The sequence below is a fragment of the Leptinotarsa decemlineata genome, unplaced genomic scaffold (assembly GCF_025532065.1).
Source record: "Leptinotarsa decemlineata unplaced genomic scaffold, Ldec_3_MD MMD2_tig00026328_RagTag_RagTag, whole genome shotgun sequence".
In the NCBI taxonomy this organism is placed as follows: Eukaryota; Metazoa; Arthropoda; class Insecta; order Coleoptera; family Chrysomelidae; genus Leptinotarsa; species Leptinotarsa decemlineata.
The window spans coordinates 28692234-28716676 of NW_027412688.1; the positions used below are offsets into that span (position 1 = coordinate 28692234).

Consider the following 24443-nt stretch of genomic DNA (forward strand, 5'->3'; position numbering starts at 1 on the left):
CCTGTATTTTTCTTTGTGTACTTTCTTTTTTGCATTGGTAAATAAAAGATATTATTATTATTATTATTACTTATGGATCGATTCAAATGAATAAAACACTAAAATATAAGTGATGCTCAGCACAATATATTAGTGGTGAAAGTTGCTCCCAAATCAGTAGCCATTTTTTAAATTGACGCGCATAGAAAAAAAATAATTGTTTCGAGTTCTATTGCGTTAATAAAGACTCCCAATGATAGATTTTTCAAATATCTTCCATGTACAGACTACACCATTGAAGTTTATCTTTTGCACAACAAAAAATGTCGAAGATACTATGCGCTTCATTTTTCTGTGTCAGTAAAACCTTCGACGTTAACTACTTTTTTCACTGGCTAAAAAAAGTGAATATAATTGTATCTTTGACAACTATTTGGAAAAGTTTCAAAAATACTACCTCCTATTAAAATTTTGTAGATAACAGAAGTAAAAAATTAGCATTAAAATAATAACGTAATACAAATGAAATGATGAAAAATTTCATTTCATAAATTTTTATTTGAAAACCGAGCAAACATCGTTTTTTGTTTCTCGCGTAACCTTATTCGACAATATTTCTCGAGATGGCGTCATAGTGCCGCCATATTGAATTTAGAGAAAATGGCTCCTAAGGCGCCCTTTTGAAAGGAGGTGGTCACTTGTTGAAGAGAGAATTACATATTCTATGGAATGGTTCCATTTTAAACGTTCTTTTCCGGTTGAACCAGAATAGGTTATTACTTGTGTAAATATTAGAAATATCGTCTACAAAAAACTATAGTACTTTCGGTATTGTCTGGGAGTGAAACAAATTCAAGAATGCAAACATGCTGGTACATCAAAGAAACCAACATAGTCGTCTCAAGCAAGTGGCACTGCAATTCATCCACAACGTCACCGATCCATTAAAATAGTGACTTGCGACAAAGAACTTCAAAAGAGGCGGCCGACGCTGATGGATGCAATGTGTCTGTTGAAGATATAATTCAAAGGAATATCTATTTATACCGCCTTCAAAAAAAAAACAAGTTTTTTCAATCCCCTCCCACTAAATACTTATCTAGATATACTTCTGTAGTTTCTCTCATTTCTGGACAGACTATATATGTTTATTCCACCAGCCAGGAAACATTATCCTGATCCTCTTAGGTGACCTGTAGCCATCCAGGCCGGATGGTGTATGTCAGCTGTCTACCTGAGAAAACAGATTCAATCTTGCAGCTCTTTCTTGCCTCGTATTTATGGTGAATCATCGTTTGAGCATTAGCGTTTGCTGATCTATTCAGGTGGATTTTGTTTCCTCTGCATCTGCCGCTCAAGAATGCAGAGCAGATTCATAAGGCATGGGATATTAAAGGATTGATGATATGGGGATACAGCAGTTGATTGATGGAAAGGAGAAAGTTGCAGCACCCACAAAAGATTCCTTTCCTCCCTTTCAAAAATTAATGAACAGTGTAATTCTCAAAATAAAAAAGCCTACTGAATAAATCATTTATTTTGTAACAACAGTCAAACATTTCGAAACATATAATGTTGATAATTGTCATTCAAAAAATCTATATAAATGTTGAACCCCAGGAAATAATGACTGGAAGGTGATGTCTATAAATCTGTGATGACGGAAGAATTTTGGATCAAAATATTAATATGGAATGCAATTCTGAATATCTTTAACCATGTTCTAGTCAAGTAACTGCTATACAAGGCCAAAAATAACTCAAGGTTTCATTAATTACAAAAACAAATCCTGTTAGCAATAAATGGTACATAAATGGTAAATAAATGGTACAGAAACACTTACATTAAAAAAAAACGAACAAAATCAAATTGTTACAACAGCAAAACAAGAGACAACAAAAAAACATATTCTACAAACAGGAGTTCAATACTAGAATTTGTATTTGAAATTCATTCGCACAAGGTATTTCACATTAACTTGAGCTACGTCGTATACAATATATCTGAAAAAACGTTAAGGAAAACGTAAGAGGGGGTAGAAAGTCAAGTACTAATTTTTTAAATGAATGTTTTTCCAATTATAATGAGGTATACGAAATTATATTAAGTGAATTCGGAAATCCTAATATATACGAAAATTTTGCAGACTACGTACATTCGATTAAAGATTTTTTTTCAATTTTTTCATGTTGATACACTCGTCTCGAAAATATGTTCACAGTGTCAGCTGTTTAGCATGTTTAGTTTATTGGTGAGAGACATAAAAGTGGGATAAAAATTGTAGTTAAACATTGAAAACAAAAAAAATAAATGCATCACAAACATCCTAATTGGGTACAAAAATGGGAATGCGATCTGCGCCCCATAAGCCTGCTACTAACTTGTTCAAAAGTATTGGAAAAAAAAATGAGTTTTCAAATCAAATGCTATTTAAATTCCTTTAATATTTTACCAATCAACCAGTCAGGATTCCGTAAAGAACACAGCTGTACAACTGCTCTCTTGAAAATAACTGATAATATTTTCGAAGTTGCTGACAAAGGTAACATGACTGCTTTAATACTTATAGACTTCTCTAAGGCTTTTAATCTGTTTAAATCTGTTTGAAATCTGTTTTTCCTTTAATCAGCTGTCACCCCATACGAACGACAACTCTCAGAAGTTGAGAAACTTGTGCGAGCTAAGGACTAACGAGGTCTTACCTTTTAACGTGTGATTCCTAACACGGTTGCAGAATCATCCCCGCTACAACCAGATAAATTCTCTCGAGAAAAATATCTGGTCGAGACGGGAATCGAACCCACGATCTTCCGATCGTAATTCGGGCGCATGATACCATTAGTTATCCAATTTTATTTGCAATTTTGAACTTCATTGGGTTCTCTGAACCTGCTATAAATTTAATTAAAAGCTATTTTAAAGATCGTTCACAGTTTGTAGAAACTTCAAAGGGAAAATCAAGCAGCAAATTTATCAAATTTGGAGTGCCTTAGGGATCTATACTTGGACCCTTATTATTTTGCGTATACACTTGTGATCTAGTCTCTGTTTTAAGACACTGTAATTCACATATGTATGCGGATGACACACAACTATATCTATCATTTAACCCTAATGAAGTTGCTACTACTAATCGAAAATTGAATGAAGATCTAGCTCGTCTTATTTCAGCATCTGAAGCTCATTATCTCAAAATCAAATCAAACAAAACTAATTTGCTAGTTTTTGGTACTAATCGTAGCTTGGTGGAAAGATATATTAATATTGTTATTGGTGATGCCCCACCAAAGTGGCAAAAAATTTAGGTATCGAAATGGACGTGAATTTAAGGTTTACAAAACATGTCACAAAATGTGTTCAAAGAAGTTACACGAGTTTGAAAATGATTTTTTCTCATCGTCATTTATTACCAACAAGTTTGAAAATAAAATTAACAAATGCGCTTGTGTTGAGTCACTTTGCATATTGTGATGTTGTGTATGGTTCATGCCTGGATAAAAAAGAACATTCTTAGAATTGAAAGAGTTCAAAAATCATGTCTCAGGTATGGTATATGGTATTAGAAAATATTACAGAATTTCATATGAACTTAACGAAAACAATTGGTTAACTATGGAAAATAGACGTGTTTTACACTCGGCCACCCTCTTCCATAAAATATCAATTAACTAGTGTCCATCATATTTGTATAACAAAATAAGATTTCGTAGCGATGTACATACTTTAAATTTGAGGTTTAAAGGGTTATTTTCTCCCCCGCCCCATCGAACCACTCTATATAGACGATCCTTCAGTTATTTTATATATATTTTGTAAAATAATAATCCACAAAAATATGAAGTTGGTTAAGTTTCCTTATTTAAGTGCGGTTACAAAAAATATCTCATCGCTGCTCAATCAGAAAGTCACTGATTTCGTAGATTTTATACTACTGAAAAATTTTCAGTGATAATATTTTACATGTTTTTTCTCCCTCTTCCCTCTCTCTCCTTCCTTTTTTTTCCTTCTCTTCCTTTTTCTTTGTTTTTTTCTCTAGTTTAGTTTTCTTTTCTTCAAGGTAGAACTAAGATCAACAGTACCCTTCCGGTACATGTTGTTTCTAGCCTCATTTGTAGTTTTTTTCATAATTTTCATAGATTGAATAAATATTGTATTTATATGTAATAAGGAACTACAAATAAATATTATTATTATAACTTTCTAGTGGATCTAACCTGACCACAAATCTACAATAACTTTCAAAATTCAATCACCCGTAATCTAATTTTTGAAAGAAACGTCTACATTTTGGTTTAGATGATCAACATTTCAAAAAAATCAATTCTATACAAGAACAAAATTTTCAAGTGAAAGGATACTCGTTATACATCAAAACAGTGTCAGCTGAACTGGGATTGGGAACTCCTTTACCCAATGGTACTTCAATTCCATTTATTGTTTTACTGGTTTTGGGATCCGGGTGAGTCCTACCAATACCCATACAACTGTGCATTCCTGGTGGTAATTTTTGAATCATTTCAGCTTTCTTCAGTTCAAACATCTGCAAAAAGAAAAAAAATTACAAATGTTTGCAACAATAAACGTTTTCTTTTTCAAGATAATATCATAAGGGATGTTTCTCATGATGAAATTGACATAATTAGTTTGTTTGATATTATACCAATTAAATTATCCTATATGTTATGGACATTTTTTGACATTGAATCCAAATGAAATATTCATTATGAAAAGACGTGATTATTACTGGAGTTTATTCTTAACACCAAACCGTTATTTTTAACACCTCCACACGTGTTTCAATCACCAAGTGATCATCTTCAACAGGAAGTTTGATCTTCCTCCAATAGAGGAAAGGTTCTGGGGAGTTATCTTGATTCTTTCTTCACAAGCATTGCCGATTGAAACATTGGCGATTGATTACATCAAAAATCATTTAAATATGAACAAGGGAGACTTGAGTTATTTGTAATTACAGATCCACTGAATAGCAAAAATGAAATGTATGATTCTAACTTTTGGCAAAACGAAGTGAGGATGAAAAATTTGATTTCAGAATGTTTTTCAAGTCATCTATGCCCTCAATAATACAGAAATCAGGTCATTTTAGGTGTCTATGACGCTGACACTGCTATGTCCTATATATTGTTTTTATCACAATAAAGATTATTATCATACTCACATTTCCCAGAGCAACATCACACAGCAACAATAATCCCTTGGGGCTTCCAGTACTGGTACAACAATAATTAGCTGATTTGGACACCATATCAGCAAAGTAAATACCTTTGCCAAACATGTACCCCGTAACTGGAGCTTCGGGAGGGGCAATTCTCAAGCCCTGAGATAGAATTCCAGCGAAATTTGTCACTCGCGAACCGTGCCACAACAGTCTGTGATTGTGTAACTTGCGGAAAGGCTTGAATCTCTTGTCTTCTCCTTGTCGTTCAACAGTATACACCTCCTCTACTTCAAGCTCATAATTATTATGGGTGGCTGCGTGCGTGTTTTTGACATATTCTTTTATGATGGCAAACTCTTCAGAATTGTGATCCATAATACCTATTTCGGCATTCAGCTGATTGTAATAACTGTCGACAGTATGTTCGTTGCCAGAAGTTTTCATCAAGTTGTAAGCTATTTCTAATTCCATCAAACTGTCAAGCATTTCTAATTTTTTCTGAAAAAGAAAAATAAGTTCAAAGTTGTAGTATGTCACAAAACTTTAGACAATTTCTGAATGTTCGACAATGAATTCTAAAATTTGAGACAACAAAATGCAGGCTATTAGGTCGTGGCCAAAAGGAACTTGTAGAACCAAACTTTTCATGCAGGAACATCTTCAGTTATGTAATGCTTTTACTGCTAGGACGAAGGTAGTATCTCAAAGTCTCACCAACGGCTGACTGGGAAGTCCTGTGCTTACTCCTATTCATACTGTTGACAGGTATACTACTTGTAGGGTGTCGATTGGAGTTGAATTTCAGTCAAATTCTGACCTTCTTGAGAACCAGATACCAGGTTCTATTGACTCGTGTATGTTTTCTTTGAAATTGTTGGAATGATTATGGATCTCATTGTATCAGACAGGACTGCTGTTTCAGCTGGAGAAATCCACAATAGCAGAACATGTTCTAGCAGAAACTGGCCACGTAATAAAATACAAAAAAACACATACACCACTAAAGATGTCTACTGCAGTACCAGATGAAACTTTCGATTCATGTTCCTTCAGACCAAGGCATAATGCCCAGATTTTGCTGTCACTATATTGTGCTTCCAACCATGAAAGCAAAAAGCTTACTTTGATTGTTTCTGGATCAGTTAAAAGTGGAGGATCATCTATGCCAAAAGAATGAGGGATAAAGGTATAGAATCTGTTTGTAGCATCTATGAAGCGAGCTTGATCAGCTTTTTTATCTATAAGCTGCAGTAGCTCATTCAGTACTCCAAATGCTTTCTGTATTTGAGACTTACTTAGTTTACCTGTAACAAAATCAAACTTTATTATTGTGAGATTTTCCCTAAAAAGTTTCACAGAAACGCAATACATGTTTCGCTATACCATAAGCTTCTTCAAGTGTAACTCTCAATAGTATTTATGATAGAATTTATTATGGATCTAACTTTTATGTAAGAATAATCTTCCACTATTAAATATATACAGGGTTATGCTAAAACTGACTGCTACTTCTTCATCCATATGTACTGGATGACAATGAAATCATCGGAAACGGCGTTTGTAAGGTTATAAATTTTAAATTTCAATAAAGACTCATTAAGATGAGTATTTTCAAAACTAAAACAAATAACCATTTCTCTTAGTTCATTCTTCAAACAGAACAGAAAGCGAAGTACAGATGTTCTTTACACACACTTTCTTATACCTTGTTCACTAAAAAATTAGAATGTTCTCGTAAGATTATCCTCATATTGCAAGAAATAGTTTGCATTGATTCTTAATCAAATAATTGGAGTGATACATACACAAATAATCTTCAAGCAAGGTACCAAACTTCGTAAAAAACTGTTCTAAAACTGTTTCAACATCTACTACAAGAGCTACAAACAATCTGTTTAAAAAAAGTTACAATAGTACGAGTGTTAAGACCTAAAATTCCACATCATGGTTTGTGAAATGTGGTGAATGACAATATTTCTGGAATATTTTTTTCCCTTGATAAAGACAATTTTATATGTATATGTTTGATTCGATATTAATACCACATATACCCATGGCTATCCATAAAGCCGTGAAAATGCTAGGGTTTATCAAATGGCTACCCCACGAATTCACTGGCCCAACTGCTATTGAAGTCCTTTATTGTTCACTGGTCAGTCCACATCTGGAGTATTGTTCTTCTGTTTGGTCCTCTCATTGTGTAACTTATAATAAGAACATCGAAAATGTCCAACATAACTTCCTCAGATATATAGTATATAAATCAGGTGTTCGTTGTATGAGTTGCTACTGCAATCTCTGAGCATGTCCTCCCTGGAAACTAGGAGGAAACAGAGAGGCCCGGCACTACTTTTCAATATTATTAACGGCAAATTCAGTTGTGCTGAACTCCTAGAAAAAATGTATCTACATGTTCAAAACTACTCAACTCAACAGTAATAAACATTTTATGTACCATTTTATCGTTTGAACCACACATTTCCAAGAATCTCACAATTAGCCAATAGTAACTTTGATCTTGAGATGTTCAACATCTTGCATCATTTTAAAACTAAATTACGGAATACTGTTCTTTAATGTTTTAGGGTGTAGTTTAAGGTACAGACAAAATAAAAATATAATAAAATATAATAGTCGAAGTTATGTAAAATTTCCAGAACTGTAAAAAGTTCAAAAAATAAAACCTAAATCAGAAGCTGGTCTTCAAAATATTCGACCAAGCTGTAATACGCTTTTAAGAGCAAAAGTTCTTTTACACGGTTACGGAATACCTTGTAGTTCACTATACTTTTCATTTCGGTAGGTAAATGGTTGAAAATCTTCCGACTCTCAAACAAAACAGAATGTTTTGTTAACATTGTTATTGGAATAGGCAGAGGTATGTCGTGAATTTGACGGGTAAAGTAGGTATTTTCTGATCTATAGCATTCTCTTCTTTTAAATATGAGACTTACTGTTTCCAAGATAAAAATGCAGTGTACAGTCAGTAATTTATTATTGATAAATAGGGGTTTGCAATGGTCCCTAAAATTGGCTTTGTAAATGAATTTCACTGCTCTTTTTTGCAAAACGAAAACAGACTGTAGTAACTGTTTGCTACAAAACCCCCAGAAGGCGACACCATATCTCAAGTGAGATTCGATTAAAGCGTAGTACGCAGTTTTACCAGCAGTTGCTCCCAGTTCTTTAGTGATAACTCTAATGGCATAACAGCTAGATGAAAGTTTTTTGTTCAGATATTTTATATGATCTTCAAATTTCAGAAAGTTATCAATCCAAATTCCCAAGAATTTAGCAGATTGTTTATTTTCTATCATATGAGTTTGAAGGCAGAAATTTCCATGCACAAATTTAAATGATAGAATGTTAGTTTTGCTGAAGTTAAAACATAGTGAGTTTGAGTCACACCAATACTTAATTTTTTCTAAATCAGCTTTAATGGTACTCTTCAAGGAAACCAAATCCTTTCCACGCCACAATAAAGTGGTGTCATCTGCAAATAGTGTAATTTTACCATCAATATTGATGTTAGGAAGATCATTCACATATAGGAGAAATAAGATAGGACCTAGAACAGATCCTTGAGGAACTCCACGGCATATTTTGGAGAGACTGGATGTTTTATTTCCTACCTTGACAATTTGATTTCTGTCAGAGAGAAAAGAGCTGAACCATTCGAGGGTTGGCCCTCTGGCCCTCTGGAATAATATCTTCAGCAATATTCTGTGATCTACACAGTCGAAGGCCTTAGAAAAATCACAGAATACTGCAGCGGCCGCCTCGCCTTGATTTAGGCCTAAATATAGCTCTTCCAAGAAGTCAAAGATAGCATCGCTAGTATTCTTACATGATTGAAAGCCAAATTGGGCATTGTTTATTATATTATGTTTTGTAAAGAAGAATATCATTCTTTTCTTGACAAGTTTCTCTATAAGTTTCGATAGAGATGGTATAAGAGAAATTGGTCGAAGGTTTGACGGCTTGTTCGCTGCACCCCCCTTGTGAATAGGAATAACTAAAGCAGTTTTCAGGACGCCAGGAAATGTTCCAGTTGTGAAAGACACATTAATTGAATCCGCCAGAATATGAAGAACCTGATCGGAAAGATTTTCAAAAAGTTTAATTTTCATTTGGTGACTTTTCATCAGTTTATAGAGATGTTCAAAAGTAACAAGTTACAAATGGTAGTTAATGTGCCTGTAGGGCAATGGTGGTGAGTTTTTGTGCTGTGGAACATTTTTTTAATGATGCACTACTTGAATTTGATCCTGTTTGACTTGATCGAGAAATAAGAATGGGCATTGGGTGGAGACTTATTCGAGTAAGTCCCTAAAAAACGATTACTATTATTGTTTGTAATAAAAATTATTTACAGTTGATAATGGCATAAACAGAAATAGTTTTGAAATGTAATAAATGAATGAAGTAACGGATTTTTTTTTAAAACTACTGGTTCTTCAAATCTTTCTGGAAAATGTATTTTTCCATCAATACTTTTTGTTACAGAATTAACTACCAGACTAAATGAAGGAAAACCTATCTCCTGAAGATGATTGTCAATAACAACAATCAAAACGTCATGATGTAGCTTGGTTTAATTTTTGTTGTTTCAGATTTCAACGACTCATCTTCCTGATTTCATTTTAATTATTCTTAAACAGTCAGGCTTATAACGAATTAAATGAAAAAATGAAATGAAAAAATTGTAGAGTACAGTGAGTGTAAATTATACAATATGCTTTCAATAGCTCTCAAGAATTCCCCAAATATCAAAAGTCAGCTGAAAAAAATGCTACTTCAAAGGACTTGTTACACCATTCAAGAATTCACCAATCAACTAACCTGAGATCTTGAGCTTTAGCACATTTGGTTAAAGTGTTTACTTTCAATACTTGGGAAATACTTGAGAAATTGTGTGTTAATTATATTTTATTGGCTTTTTTATGGTCTATAACTAGTTACATTTATATTTTTATATTTATATGTTATTTTTATTACTTATGGATGTTTATCACTGTTTGTGTAATTGTGTTATATTATTTTGACTGACTTTTAAAATATGGTTACATGCAGTTATTTACATTTATATGTTTTTACATTATATTAATATTTAGAAATAAATATTATTATTAAAAATCCCTCTAACTAGAATGTACTTGAGTACAAGGGAAGGCCCATAGAAGGCCGCTGAATAAACAGAGAATCTTGTGAAACACGATCTGGATTTATTAAGTAACTAGGGCAGTTTAAGAAACTGATCCCAACAGCAGACAGTGAGAATTTCAATCAGGCAATTTTGAATCAGACAGAGGACTTTGAAGGCAAAGAAACCGATTATCAAGTGTGATAAGTATTGAGTATATACAGTGTTATTTGTGTGATTGAAGTTATTGAACTTGAATAAGCATACCAATTACTATTTGTTCATTGATAACCCACAACTAGATGAAACAGTAAAATCCCAAGTTCATTATAGTGTTGTAATTGTTTCAATTTGTTCAAATTATTGTGAAATTATGATTTTGAACAAACCAATAACTATTTTAAGTATTCAATAATTCTCTGAGTATTCACAAATCATTAATTGAACTCAAACCTATAGAACATGTTCACACCACCATGGTAAAAGTAAAATGGTGGTCCCAAGATGCGACAAACATATTGGACAGAGAAATGTATTCCATCTAGGCCCAAAATATAATAACTTGCCTGCACAACTGAAATTAATAAATAAAAATGCATTCAATCATAAACTCTAGAAATTGATCCTTAACACGAATTGAATGGTCTAGTCAACAATAAAATATGATTTTTGAAATAAGATAAACTTAATCCCACTAGCATTCATTATTCGATTTTGACTAGTGCTCGACAAAAAACAATTCATTGGAAAATGAAACAAAAACTTAATCCAACTTGTATTCACTTTATAATTTTGACATAAGTATTCCGATAGTAAAAATGATTTACTTATAATGGCTTATTTCTCGATTATGAAAAATTCAGCATGGCCGACTTATAATGAATAATTTCTCGATTGTGAAAAATTCGGCATAACTCAACATATAATTGAAATCTTTTATTTTTTATATAATTTTTTTTCTGTGATAGTTATTGTACCTCTATTGCTCTATTGTAATTGTCAAGTAGTGTCTCTTTCACGAATGAGTAACACTTGATTCGGTGGGTACATATGTTTATTCTATTGAATATATGTGATGTTCAACTGTCTGTTGAAAAAAATTTAAAAATATTCAAATTTATTGTTTATGTTAACCAAATACTGATATTTAGAATATATTTTATTAGTCACACAGCTGAATAACAAAAAACTCAAAATAAATTTGCCAAAACTGCTACCTTACCTAAAGGCATTTTCTCAGTGTCCAAATCAAACTCCAACATGAGTTTTTTCATTGAATTGACATTGAAAATCATCCTGATCAGATCCTGGACTGGTTGCGCTAATTTCGATTCTGTTGTAACAATATCCAATTTTTCAGTTTCTTCTTCCCCATAATCAACATCGATAGGATACATTCTGCCAGGAACTTTAACAAAATGATGCCGCATTTCCCACATGTTTCCAGATTTTTCTTCGTACAGGGCCATGAACTGACTTTTTGCTTCTTGGAGTGTATTCATCTTGGTGGTTTGTTGACCTAGTGCAATATGAAACGTTAATAATTGTGGTTTGTTGACCTAGTGCAATATGAAACGTCATTAGACTATACAGGGTGTTCCAAATTAGGTCGGCACCATTGCCAACTCCGTTATTAAATAAATATTACTGGAGTTTTTTCCCAACACCAAATCGTTATTTTTAACACCTCGACACGTGTTTCGATCACCAAGTGATCATCTTCAAAGAGGAAGATTAATTAATTAATAGTTTTAATCTTCCTCTTTGAAACTATTAATTAATTAATCTTCCTCTTTGAAGATGATCACTGGTGTTAAAAATAACGATTTGGTGTTGGGAAAAAACTCCAGTAATATTCATTACTACACCAAAAGTTCCAAACAGTGCATCATAAGAACTCCGTTATTATTGATGCTACGAATTCGGTTAGATGGGCAAACTAGTAGCATTGTCAATGGCTTTCACAATGCCAAAAACAAAAAAAATTAACAGTCGCGTTTTGAAAATATTTCATAAAATGGAACATCCTGTATTTTATCATGTATTTCGATTCGTAATAACATTCTCAACAATAAAGCTTATATCGCCTTTCTTCCTAAACTTGAAAATGAGCGACTTATGGGGAAATATTTATCTCTTTCACTAGTTCAAAAAATGTCTTTGTTTTGGCAAATATGGAGCTATAAAATATCGAGACAATTTCAAGACAATTCGGCCATCAATTCTATTAATTATAGTTTCAGTATAATTTTTCGGTTCATCTATATTATTGTTTTATTTTGTACCCCTCATTTTTCAGAAATCTCCAAAAATAAAAATCTGGAGGTGTCTTGTCTGGTGAACGAGGAGGCCACTTAACAGACCCATTTGTAGCAATCCATCTGTTTGAAAAACAATCTCGCAACATTCTTTTTATGCCACTGAAATTATGTGCTGGTGATCGATTCTGCTGAAAATAGATCATCTAAAGAGCATCCAGATCAAGATCATCAAAAAATTCTTTCAACACTCTTGTTAATAAATTAATGTAACGGGGTCCCTTCAAAGAACAGACTTAGCTAATTAATTTATGAAACCGAATTAAGTATGCCTTCAGTTTGGTTACACCTGAGATGTTGAATAACGTTGGAAGAAATTTCTAATCAACATTTGGATGTTGCTTAGAGTTGCTTTTGAAAAAACAATTAAAGCACTTAATACTTCCAAAGCAATTGAAGATAGGTATAGGTGTATAGGACATCGTTAATTAATCCACAAAATGAAAGTTGGTTTTGTGTTATATGATACACTTTGTATATAAAGATTTTGCTGAAAACAATGCGAGAATAAAATGAAAATAATGCGAGAATAAAATGAAAACAATGCGAGAATAAAAATACCAATCGACGTGTCCGAGCTTCAACAAAAAACTAATTTATTCCATTAAGCTGATACACTTTGTATTTCACATATTTACTCACTTCCAATTGTTGTACCGATTCTTCCCCAAGACCTAAACAGCCAATATCTATTCCCGGCATCTGCCTCTAGCAATTGTAACTTGTAATAACTATTTTTCTTCGACTGAATGTCAGTGAGTCCCAAGACAACAGTAAATTTATCCGAGCCTTCTTGGTAAACGTGAGCAACAGATTCCAATTCAGAAGCAGGATCAACAGCTGTGCCGCCTTTCAATTTTAGCTTGACTTTGCTAGGTACAGATTTGGTATAGATGCTACGTGACTTAGATTTTTGACTAGTAGATGGCTCTGCAGGAAGTCGTGCATTTGGCTGTGAAAAAATTTTAGCAAATTCTGTACTGATTGATACTCTTTAAGAAGGACAAAACTGCTTTGACAGTAACGATAATAATGACATTGAATTATGCGATATCAATTCGTTATTATAATAATATTATAGCCATATCAATACATAAAGTAAAAAAAAACATTGATATAACTTACAATTGAAATTACATTATACTTAAAAAAAAACTTTACAAAATACAAAAAAGCACTTTTGTTCTGGCAGTACAAAGAAATATTTTCAGTGTTTTTTGTGAAGGGTAAACGGTAAGTACCAAAATTGAGATGGCAAGCTGTTATGTGGAATAAAAAAAACTCCAACCTAACAAAGATAAAAGACATTTTTCAGTTTTTTTAAAAATTTTCCAACATCTCTACACACTTCTCCCAGTGATGCTCCCATAAAAACATCAACTGTACCATCAATAAAGAAAATGTCGAAAGTCTGCCCAATTTTTAAAAAAGGAGATAAAAGTGAGATACAAAATTACAGACTAATCTCTACCATATGCAACTTTTGTGAAGTGTTTGAGATGCTTCTTTAGAAGACAATCTATTGTTATGTCAGATACATTACAACCATAAGCAGTACGTCCAACCAAATGGCCTCAAGTCTATCGAATATATAGCCACATCTGGTGTACCACAAGGAGCAAATCTAGGACCCCTACTATTCAATATGTTCATTAATGATATCGGAGCTGAGATTGATGTCAATTTCTTTTTATACGCAGATGACTTGAAACTCTATCACAATATAACATGTTCTAATGATTGCGAACGTCTCACCCTGAATTTAAATCGCGTTGCTACATGGTGTCGAAATAATAATCTATCTCTGAACATATCCAAATGTAGTATAATGTCTTACTCACTGAAAATCAACCTGAATTTACACAACTACGTCATGAACAATCAAGTGACACACTCACTGATCTAGGTGTTACTTTTGATTCATCCCTGTCTTTCAATAAACATATTGACACTACTCTAACAGTGGCTTTTATCACATGTATGGATTCTTAGTTAGAAATACCTGATATTTATATGAACCTGGTAGTAGGGACTCGTGTAGAGTCCCTACTATCAGGTTCATATAAATCAACTAAAACCCCTACAGAGGCGCTTCCTAAAATGTCTTTTCAACTTGAAGGCACATATCCTACTGTAGGAATACCCTATTATGAATTGCTTGTAACTCACAATTTTTGTAGTCTAGAGGTAAGGCGTAAATATTATTATTTTTTTTTATACAAGGTCATAAACAATATCATCACCTGCTCTCAACTGTTACATATGATGAATTTTTGGGTTCCTAGACGATTATCTAGGATTAGTGTCACATTTCATCTCAACACTCCTCATACAAATATAATGAAAAAATCTCCCATTTATACAATGTGGGATACCTCTAACTCTGTTAGTCATGTCCTAGATATATTCAACTGCTAGATTATACAAATCAAAAGACATTTCATAGCTAACTGACAGTTCTATTTTTTTATATAGATTCACTAATTATATTATGTAAGTACATATTTGTAAATGCCACTGTTACTCCCTATTCTGTAATTGGGTTCATCCTGTAGAATAGTGTATGAATTAAATAAATAAATATCTGCAAAATAATTGTTCACGAAGGTAATTGCCTCTTCATTTGACGAAAATTTATGTCCTCCGAGCGCAGTTTTTAGATGAGGAAACAAAAATTCGCTGGGGGCTAGATCTGATTAGTAAGGTGTAAAGTCAAACAGTTCACCGTAATTCGTGGATTTTCACCATGACAGCCGCTGAGGTGTGAGACGGTTCGTCATATCTTAGATGTGATTTTGAAAAAGTCGAAATAATTTGCTTTAAAATTGTATGTTATTCACCACAAAAAAGCTACTGAAAGCAGAAGTGTAGTTTGTGAAATTAGAAGAATGTTGATATTAACTGTTTCAAAGTCTTTTGGCAAATCAAATGATGATATGTAAACATACAGTTTTCAATTCTAACTGAATTAGGGTTCTTGATAGATAAAAAGCTAGACAGATACTTATTTTGACAATCGTAATCCATAAGTTTTTCGAAAATAGAAATTTTTCTTCATTATCTTAAATTTTTGCTATTAAACAGTATGCCTTGTGATAAATAAATAAAAGGAACATACTCGATGATAAAAATTTACGGAATAATGAAAATACTCACATCCGATCCCCAGTTGCATATGCTTTTCTTTATGATCAAATCAGGAATTTTCCCGACATTATTCTTCGCTTCATCTAGAAAATCTTCTCCAACAACTTGTATATCCTCTGACTCGGCCTCCAACATCCTATAATTCATTTTCTCTACTTGTTCCGGAGTGGAAATTATTGCCATTATAGCTTTTGATATTTTTGTAACAACTTTTCCGCCCATGGAAATGATTTCCTTTTTAATAACATCTGCTCCTTTCGGTGGATTTCCAAGTATAACGAACTGCATCTCGTATAAGGGTGGCAATTCCCTTTTCACACGTGGCCTTAAACAGTCACAATTAATAAAATGTCTGGACTTGGAAAAAAAATACATGATAGAGAAGCAAATTTTTTTCCAAAACCTAATCTCTCCTAAAAATATCCTCCATACATGGTATGGAGTTTGTAATATGGCAAGAATTACGAACCGAACGAGTACAAAGAAGGTTTCAATATGTTGTATACTATACTTTTTTTACGACTCAATCAAAATTTGAAACAATGATAGTATTATTAAATTTTAAACTTCAAGTTTCATTCCTATAATAATTATTCTCAATTGATAATGTACAATTATCACAGTAAAACTCCTGTTAATTGAATTGAACATATATAATTCATCCTCTTATAAGGCACAGGCACCGCTCTTAGAGCGCTTTAAGGATTTTCCTGTAGTGCTCGTGTTTTGTCCTTAAAAAAAGTAAAATTATCTGGAAATTATAATCTGCAAGATTGTTAATTTGTTGGTCCATAATATTTTGCACCGTGAAATATAAGTTAGAGTAGGCAGCCTCTTGTGAAAGTTGTGTGTGAAATGAATCCTATCAGAAATAAAATTTCGCACATCAGTGCGTGAAAGTATACTTTACCTACAAATATTGATGCGCGAAAAAGATATATAGGATATTTACGTTAAGAAGAGAATGACGTCATTTTTGTTAATTTTGTATATCGAACATAACAACGTTAAAATTACCAATGAAATGCGTTCAATAGCAATGAAACTAGTAAAAATTTCATTTTGTCAGTTGCTCAACTGATAGCAAAATTTCAGACGTTGCCGAATCGAAAAAAACTGAAAAACTGTGATTCTTTTCTCTTTAAAACTAATCACTTCTTTTGATAAGACCTGCGTATATTCAATATGCCTAAAGCATTGTCTAAACAGTCTCAACAAATAGTAGCGTCTTTAATAGACTACTTTGAAAGAGAACGTGAGATTGTGAATGACACTGTTATTTAAGCTGAATCAATACATTATAAATTCACGTTGTAGTAATTACCCACCACCTATATATGAAGCTGATACGCTTGCAGAAAAATATGAACATCAAGTGCTTCGTCTTCCACCGTATCACTGCATGTTTAATCCCATCGAACATATTTGGGAATCAACAAAAAAATTTTATAGGGATAATGTGAGAAGAGATGGTACTTCAGCTGACAAATCCCAGGCTATATGGAGAAAAGCTTTAGACAAAGCTACACCTGAAACTATTCGACATACCGAACAAAACATAAAATTATATTGGGATAGAGAAATAGAGAAGTTGGGTTTTACAGGAAAATGTTCAGCCTCTTATAATAAATTTCGATTTCGATGATGATTATGTCGATGATGATGACGAGTTGTAATTAAAAAATATATACAATTAAACGAATTTAAATAAAATATTTTATTCTTCATTATATATTACGAAAAAAAATAGGTGAAATGCCACTCTAATTGTATTTTAACTGAGTAAGTTAATAGTAAGTAAGGTTAATAGCAATAAAACAGTTTCAAAATAGTGCACATGTTGGCAACGCCGTAACTTGTCATCTTGTGACGTCATTCTCTTCTTAACGTGAATATCCTATATTTCTTTAGAGAGAAATTTTGAATGAAAACAAATTTGGCAAATTCCTCTTTAATCTAATAAAGTCTAAGAGATATGTTTCAAGTTGAAACTTACTCAGCATTATCTTCTTCCTTTTTAACTACGCCACTATTACTAGGAACAACTTCTTTGATAACTCTCTTTCTGGGAACATACTTATATTTTTTCAAGAAAGAATACTCATTGGCCAAACTCTCTGGTACTTTGAAAGGTTTACGTTTCGGTTCCTTGGACGCAGCAGTGCATTTAGTCCATTCAGTCAGATCTCCAGTACAAATATAACCACCTTTCGAAAATACTAGTTGACCTCCTTTGCAAGTCTTACAGGGGGTCAAAGCGCCAAAAGTCATAATATCGGCCAATCGATCTAATATCTAAAATAGGAATGAGAGTGTTAGTAAGAAAATTCGTACCAAAATTAAGCAAAAACATTCCTGCTGATGTATAACAACAAGCATATGGCACCTCTTTGAAAAATCCCTCATTTCAATGTAGTTATATCAGAATTTTTGTGGTAAACAAACAATTATCAATTTCTTTTCACACATAAATTATATTATTTTTTTAAGCTGATGATACTTAGTGTTGTTTAGAAAAACATATCTCTACCCTAAAAGCAAACTGTTACGTTTCTCATAGGTTTTAATTGAGTAACACCCTTTTTAACACTACTATCGGTTCACAGGAACTTTCAACCTATTTGGGCGTTATTCGCATAAAGATGAGAACGAATATTTTAAAAGAAGCTCGATACTTTGAAGTGTAAATTGAAAATAACGACGGGCCAAAAATGGAACACTGAGGGACTTCTTAGTGAAGTGACACATATTCAGAGAACCTGTCATCCTTATTCATTGCTCTCTTCAAATCAATTTAGTGGTTTGAGTGAAATTATAGTTAGTGGTGTTAAGAAGAAGTTTGGTATTAATTGTATTGAAGGCCCTACTGAAATCAAGTGGAACTAATGTAGTACATAGCCCTAATTAGTTGCTCTGAATATGTCATCCCTGATATGAAAGGCTATAGTAGAGTTAAAACTTTTATGAACTCCTAACTGAATATATTGTACAGAATAATTGTTCAAATGACTGTTCATTTGAGTTTCCTATGCTGTCTATATCATTTAAGATGGAATGGGTGGTGAATGAGATTCAACATAGCTGTCGGTGAGAAGTTTATTGAAAACCTCTCTAAAAAAATCTTTCAAATGTTGTGCAAAACAACAAGTCTTAGTTTGAGTGTACATTACTTTTGATAATGTTTTCCACAAAAGTGTTGTGAAGAACTATTATTTGTTGTAAAATGACCAGTCCCCATAAAAACAGCACTGAAAAAAAAGAGATAAACAAAAAGGAAAATCACAAATAAAATCAAATGAGACAGAGGTTTCTTACACTAGTTTATTATTTGAGGAAAGCAGTTGTCCAACAAAACCATATCTCACGAAGGATGATGTATTTTCTGAATTTGTAAATCAAGTTCAAGAGAAACTCAAACTCATTACATGTATCAACATGGAAAATGATCTATTTTCAACATCTGTAAGAGAAAAGGAAGAAAGGAGGACAAGGGAAAGCCCAGGACTTGCATTATTAAAAAAAAAACAGTATGTGAGAGGAGTGCTTAAAAATGTTTTATGTAAATTCAGAGTGAATCCTCATACTAAACCTAAAAAGTTGTCAACTCATTGAAAAATATTTCCCAGAAGTTAAATGTGAATCTTTCAACTCTAAAGCTCCAGTACTCCACTCATCTTTTTTAGGTGACAATATACGAGAATAATTTCGTTCACTAAACGTGAATACAAAGAAAGGTGAAAAGGATAATCAACTATATATTGATTGAATTTGTTAATTCAAAAATTTGTATGTGTGAAATTGACACAGTATAACACAGGTTATAAGGTTTTGAATTAGTTAGAGCATACTGTAGATGTACTACGAATTATGGAGAAACTGGCACATAAACACAACAAATTTCTAATGAATTCTACCGATTCATCAGAATATTGTACAGAGTAAAATTTTAAAATATGTGGTGCCTTTTTCAAAACCAAAATGTATGAATGTTAATTTTAAATTGTTATAGGTCTCCTCTCCATACGATAATGTTGATGTATTTTTAAATAGGTTGTGTGAAGTGTTGGACTTTTTATATAAATCTACAGTGGAATTTATTGTCTGTGATGATTTTAGTTTTGACAGATATAAAAATGTCAACAATCAATACATATATAATAAAAGTGTAAATGAATATTACTGTTCTTCAAGGGAAAGATTATATTTTCCTGTTGCCGTGCGTCTTATTCTCAAAAACGGCATAACCGATTTTGGGTGAAGTTTTCGTTCATGTGTTGTGGTCAGCTTCACATAAAATTTCTAACGGTACATAAGAAAAAAAGTTATGTCAATTTAAAGAATCACGTAAAAAATTCGTTGAAAAAAAAGGTACTAAATTTAAGGTAATCAAAGATGGCAAATACATAAGAACTATTTGCTGCGAGAAAATGGAAGTAACCCAAAAAGTGAAGTCCATTGCAGTCACTGGAAATGCTAGTTCATATATATCTTGCAGATATATCTCAATTTCGAGAATTACCTCCAAAAGTATTCAAATCCAAATTTAAATGTATTTTATCTAGTAACTGGATTTACAACTTCAAAGAATTTACTCAGTTGATCGCTGAAAATCGGCATTTGTTCATGGATAATCACAGTGATTGAATATAAATTCCCATTTTATTGTTACGGTATATATCCATATATTATCTATATTTCATTCATTGGACATTCTATACATTAACATTATATATTTTTTACATTTTATACATCATACTTCATATATTTTATACATTTACGTTTTATATATAATTCATACATTTTACATTTTATATATTCATATTTAGTCATCCCCTAAAATGTATTTTATCTTGTATATAGATCATATATGTTTTTTTATTCTTCAATATCCTATATCACAATCATTGTCAACCTCGATTATATTCCCAGGACTACAAATTATTCTATCATCTATCTTTAGTTATTTGGGTTAAGGTTTGGACGTGTCTATAAAATGTAAAATTTTCTTGAGGCAAATAAAGATGAAATGAAATTTATTCTACAGTTTTCCAGGAAATATGAAGTTTTAGAGCTTACAGCCCACGTTTGACACTTAAAATTTGAAAATACTTTATTATAGTATCAAAAAGTGATTCGGAGGTAGTTGATCATCAGTATTCTATTGAGCTTAAGCATTTGAAATATCTAAAATTCATTTATTTCTCACCAAAAAAAATGTATTATTAATATGTCTTCATTACATGCACTCAAAATTTGCAATTCCACCCATTAAGTAAAAAACAGCCATGCAATCTGGCGTTCAAAGTTTTTAATGACCAACATGTTTATTTAAACATTTTTTCAAATGACTTTTATAATTGTTCAAAGTTAACACACACAACAATTGATTCATCATACTTAAATAGATTATACAATGAACTGCCAAATACAATAACCAATATGACAAACTGGAATTCAAAATAAATTGAAAAAACGCTTTAATGTTATTTCAACTGGTGATAGTTCTGAATGCATTACTAGTAATCATGTTTTAAATTTTCTATCTGGAATATTTATTCTAATTTCTAAGCAACTTCGCATTACACTAAATTATTATACAAAAGTATACTCCTGGAGTAAAGTAGATTTCATTTGTGGAGCTATAATTATGAGTTGCTTCAAATGTGCTTGATTTTATTATTGAGTGAATGTTGTTTCCAGAAAAATTATGAATGAAAATACAAATCTGATAAACTGCTAGTTAGCAGTTTATCAGAAGTATACTTCACAGATTATTGAATATTCCACTGTCTGATAGTAATTTCCAGAGAGAGCCGAGTTTGATCAAACAAATCGCGGTCAACAATAAGGTAGATTTTGTAGACTCTGTTCTTTCAAAAAACTACAAAAGCAAGCCATAGACCAGATCCACCTAAATTCAAGATGTGATAACATCAGTTATAGGACATTATCATATTTGGATGAACCCATCAATAATATTGCCGGTTTTTTAAAGAAAGAATGCGTAAACGTAGCTTACAGAACGAATAATAGTCTAAGTAAATTTATTAAAAACAATTTAGACAAAACTTCGGTGTTGGATAGATCAGGAGTATATAAGCTGACTTGTGGATCTTGCCCAAAACTGTATATTGGCCAAACAGGGGGAACACTTTCCCAAAGAATAAAAGAGCATAGAAGTAGTTTTGTAAATAGAAAGACCAATTCCACATTTGCAAACCACCTTTAAGCAGAACGACATGGAGTTCAATCTTGAATTTGACGTGTTACATTTTGAAGAGAAAAGTTTGAAACTTAATCTTCTAGAATATTTAGAAATCAATAGAGTCAAGATTTCAGGTAGTTTACTGAGTGATCAATGAGAATTGAATAATTTCCTATTACTAAATATTTTTTCAAATGTGGAAACTGATAAATAACGTCAGGTAATATGATTCATTACAAACTCAGGTACATATGAAACATTAAAGGACCAAGTAAAACCCAGGTACTTGAAATTTAGGTACTTCAAATTGTAAAATTGGGTAAATAAAGCATTGACTATGTAGAATATAATAGTTTGTAAAGAAACGCATGAAGAAGCCACTGTATGGCGAAATTTGTGTTGCGTTTTTGTAAAACTGTTTGGTGAAAATCTCACGATAAAGGGTTCTTTGAATACGTTAGTTATGGATTTTCAGTATCGGCCAATGCCTAATGCCATCATATATACAAATAATTTGACTTTTGACTACCAAGAGTTAACTTATAGTATTTCAACCACTACTCTATTTCAGGTTTATTTTGTTGACTATTAATTCCATAATAAAGCAGACAAGTATATTTTAGCATAGAGCTGAAGTATTCGTTTCAAGGAAAGCCGAGAAATTAGGTTTATGTAAATTGGAAACTGTTGTACTGAGAATAGAGCCCTCGGGAACTTCCAATAACATATAGATCACATTGACTTATATAAGAGAGAGAGATCCAAGAGTTCTCTAATCAAAAGCCAGAAAGTGTTTATCTTTTTAGTTGATACATTATACAGAGCATAAATTATACAGATCTTTCAGATGAAATTCAACTTTCTTATGCTTTGAAAACAAATCATTATTTTCTGACGCCTAGTGCATTGATTTTATTAAAATAAAGAATATACTTTTTCTTGTATTTGTCACTACCATTTTTAGATTGTATGAATGTATGATTTCTTTCCACCAAATATTTTAATTTGAAAAGAGAACACTTAGATTTATTATTGGCAACGCTACACAATCTCATGCAGTGTTACTGTAAATGATATCTGTTTCAATTACATTATAAATATTTGAAGAACAGATTGAATGAGAACAAATTTGTTCAGGGTCATTCAACGTTCATATTTGAAAGTAGCTGTTTCCAAAGGGTTTTTTCTTTCAGTTTGTATCTAAAATAAACATGTACTTGATATACACATTTTTGTAAAGGGCTTTCCATGAAATTAATTACTTTTTTTCCTCCCTTAAGAAATTTCGCACATTTTCTTGTAGAATGAAAGAGAAGTAGAAAGCCAAAAATAATTTCCAAAAATTTTATTCATGAAGAATGAATAAACATCCAAAGAGCCACTTTGAAAAACAATATAACAAAATTTTAAAATTGCAAAAAATTACAATACTTAATATGAACTAAAAAATAATGACATAATATTTAAAAAAGCGCAACACTGTATACAAGTAGACTAAAAAACGAAATTATTTTCTTTATCAAAATGTATCATTAACTTCAGCTCTCGTCAGGTCTTCAGATATTATATCTGAGTTGCCATTGTGTATCTGCATTTCTAAATGAAATAAAATTTTATTGATCTCATAACGAGCGATGGTTTGCAACTGTGAATTATTTAATTTTCGCAATTGATATCCAACAAATTCCCCAAAAACAGTGAACTCATCACGAATATTCAACTGATCTTCGTTCCGGGATATATTATTATCAGCTTGTGGATTCTTTGTTTCCTGAACTGGGGCCGGCGATAGTAGGAATGTATTGCGGTTTCCTGAAGTTGTTGGAACAGATATATTTCCAGAAATCTAGGAAAAAAATCAACGTCAATAATCTTTATCACTGTACAATCTGACTTACAGTGTCGGGAAGCCCATTAATTTGGTACCCATATCATAAAAACTAGTCCGCCATCTTGCGTGGTCAGCCATATTGGATTTATTGTGGAGGTGCATAAAGAATTAGTCTGTCATCTTGGGCAAACTCAGTTACAAGATTCGACACAAACTAATATGCATACATGGGAGCATTGAAAATCAAATAAAAGCTCGTAAAAACCTTTTTGAACTCTAGTGTAGAAATAAATGAATTTATATATTCAAGTAACATTTTATTGCGAGATTTTTGCGCAACACGTGTTTCACTATACAATATCTTCCTCAGGCATGGTACTAGCAGTATGATCATGTCGTAACTAACGGATTGAAAATCAACACAGAAGATGCTCTTAATGAATGTCCAGCAAAAAATTTCACTAATAATGATCAACATGACAAGAAATGAACGTTTGCCTTATTTTTAATCAGATCAAGAACAAGAGACTGCTGGTTATCAAGGTGAGTTCTGCTACAATTGAACAAATAAAAAACTTGGAAAACTAGGAACTTACAATGAGTGAAAACAGTTACCCTCAAGAGCGCTGCAAAATGGATTA

The 24443-nt window shown here is 32.2% G+C and overlaps 1 protein-coding gene across 1 annotated transcript in view; it reads right to left on the bottom strand.

The window, feature by feature from the left end:
• Positions 1–1500: 1500 nt before the first annotated feature.
• The window catches only part of Parp1 (Poly-(ADP-ribose) polymerase), a 28898-nt gene continuing 5955 nt past the window's right edge, over positions 1501–24443 (bottom strand). Inside the window, exons 5-12 of the mRNA XM_074182318.1 lie at positions 17763–18061; positions 15776–16091; positions 13262–13571; positions 11524–11820; positions 6281–6462; positions 5159–5656; positions 4338–4519; positions 1501–1982 (exon numbers count right to left, since the gene is read on the bottom strand). Coding sequence (XP_074038419.1) covers positions 1910–1982; positions 4338–4519; positions 5159–5656; positions 6281–6462; positions 11524–11820; positions 13262–13571; positions 15776–16091; positions 17763–18061 — 2157 coding nt within the window. The 3' untranslated portion in view covers positions 1501–1909. The remainder of the gene's footprint in view (positions 1983–4337; positions 4520–5158; positions 5657–6280; positions 6463–11523; positions 11821–13261; positions 13572–15775; positions 16092–17762; positions 18062–24443) is intronic.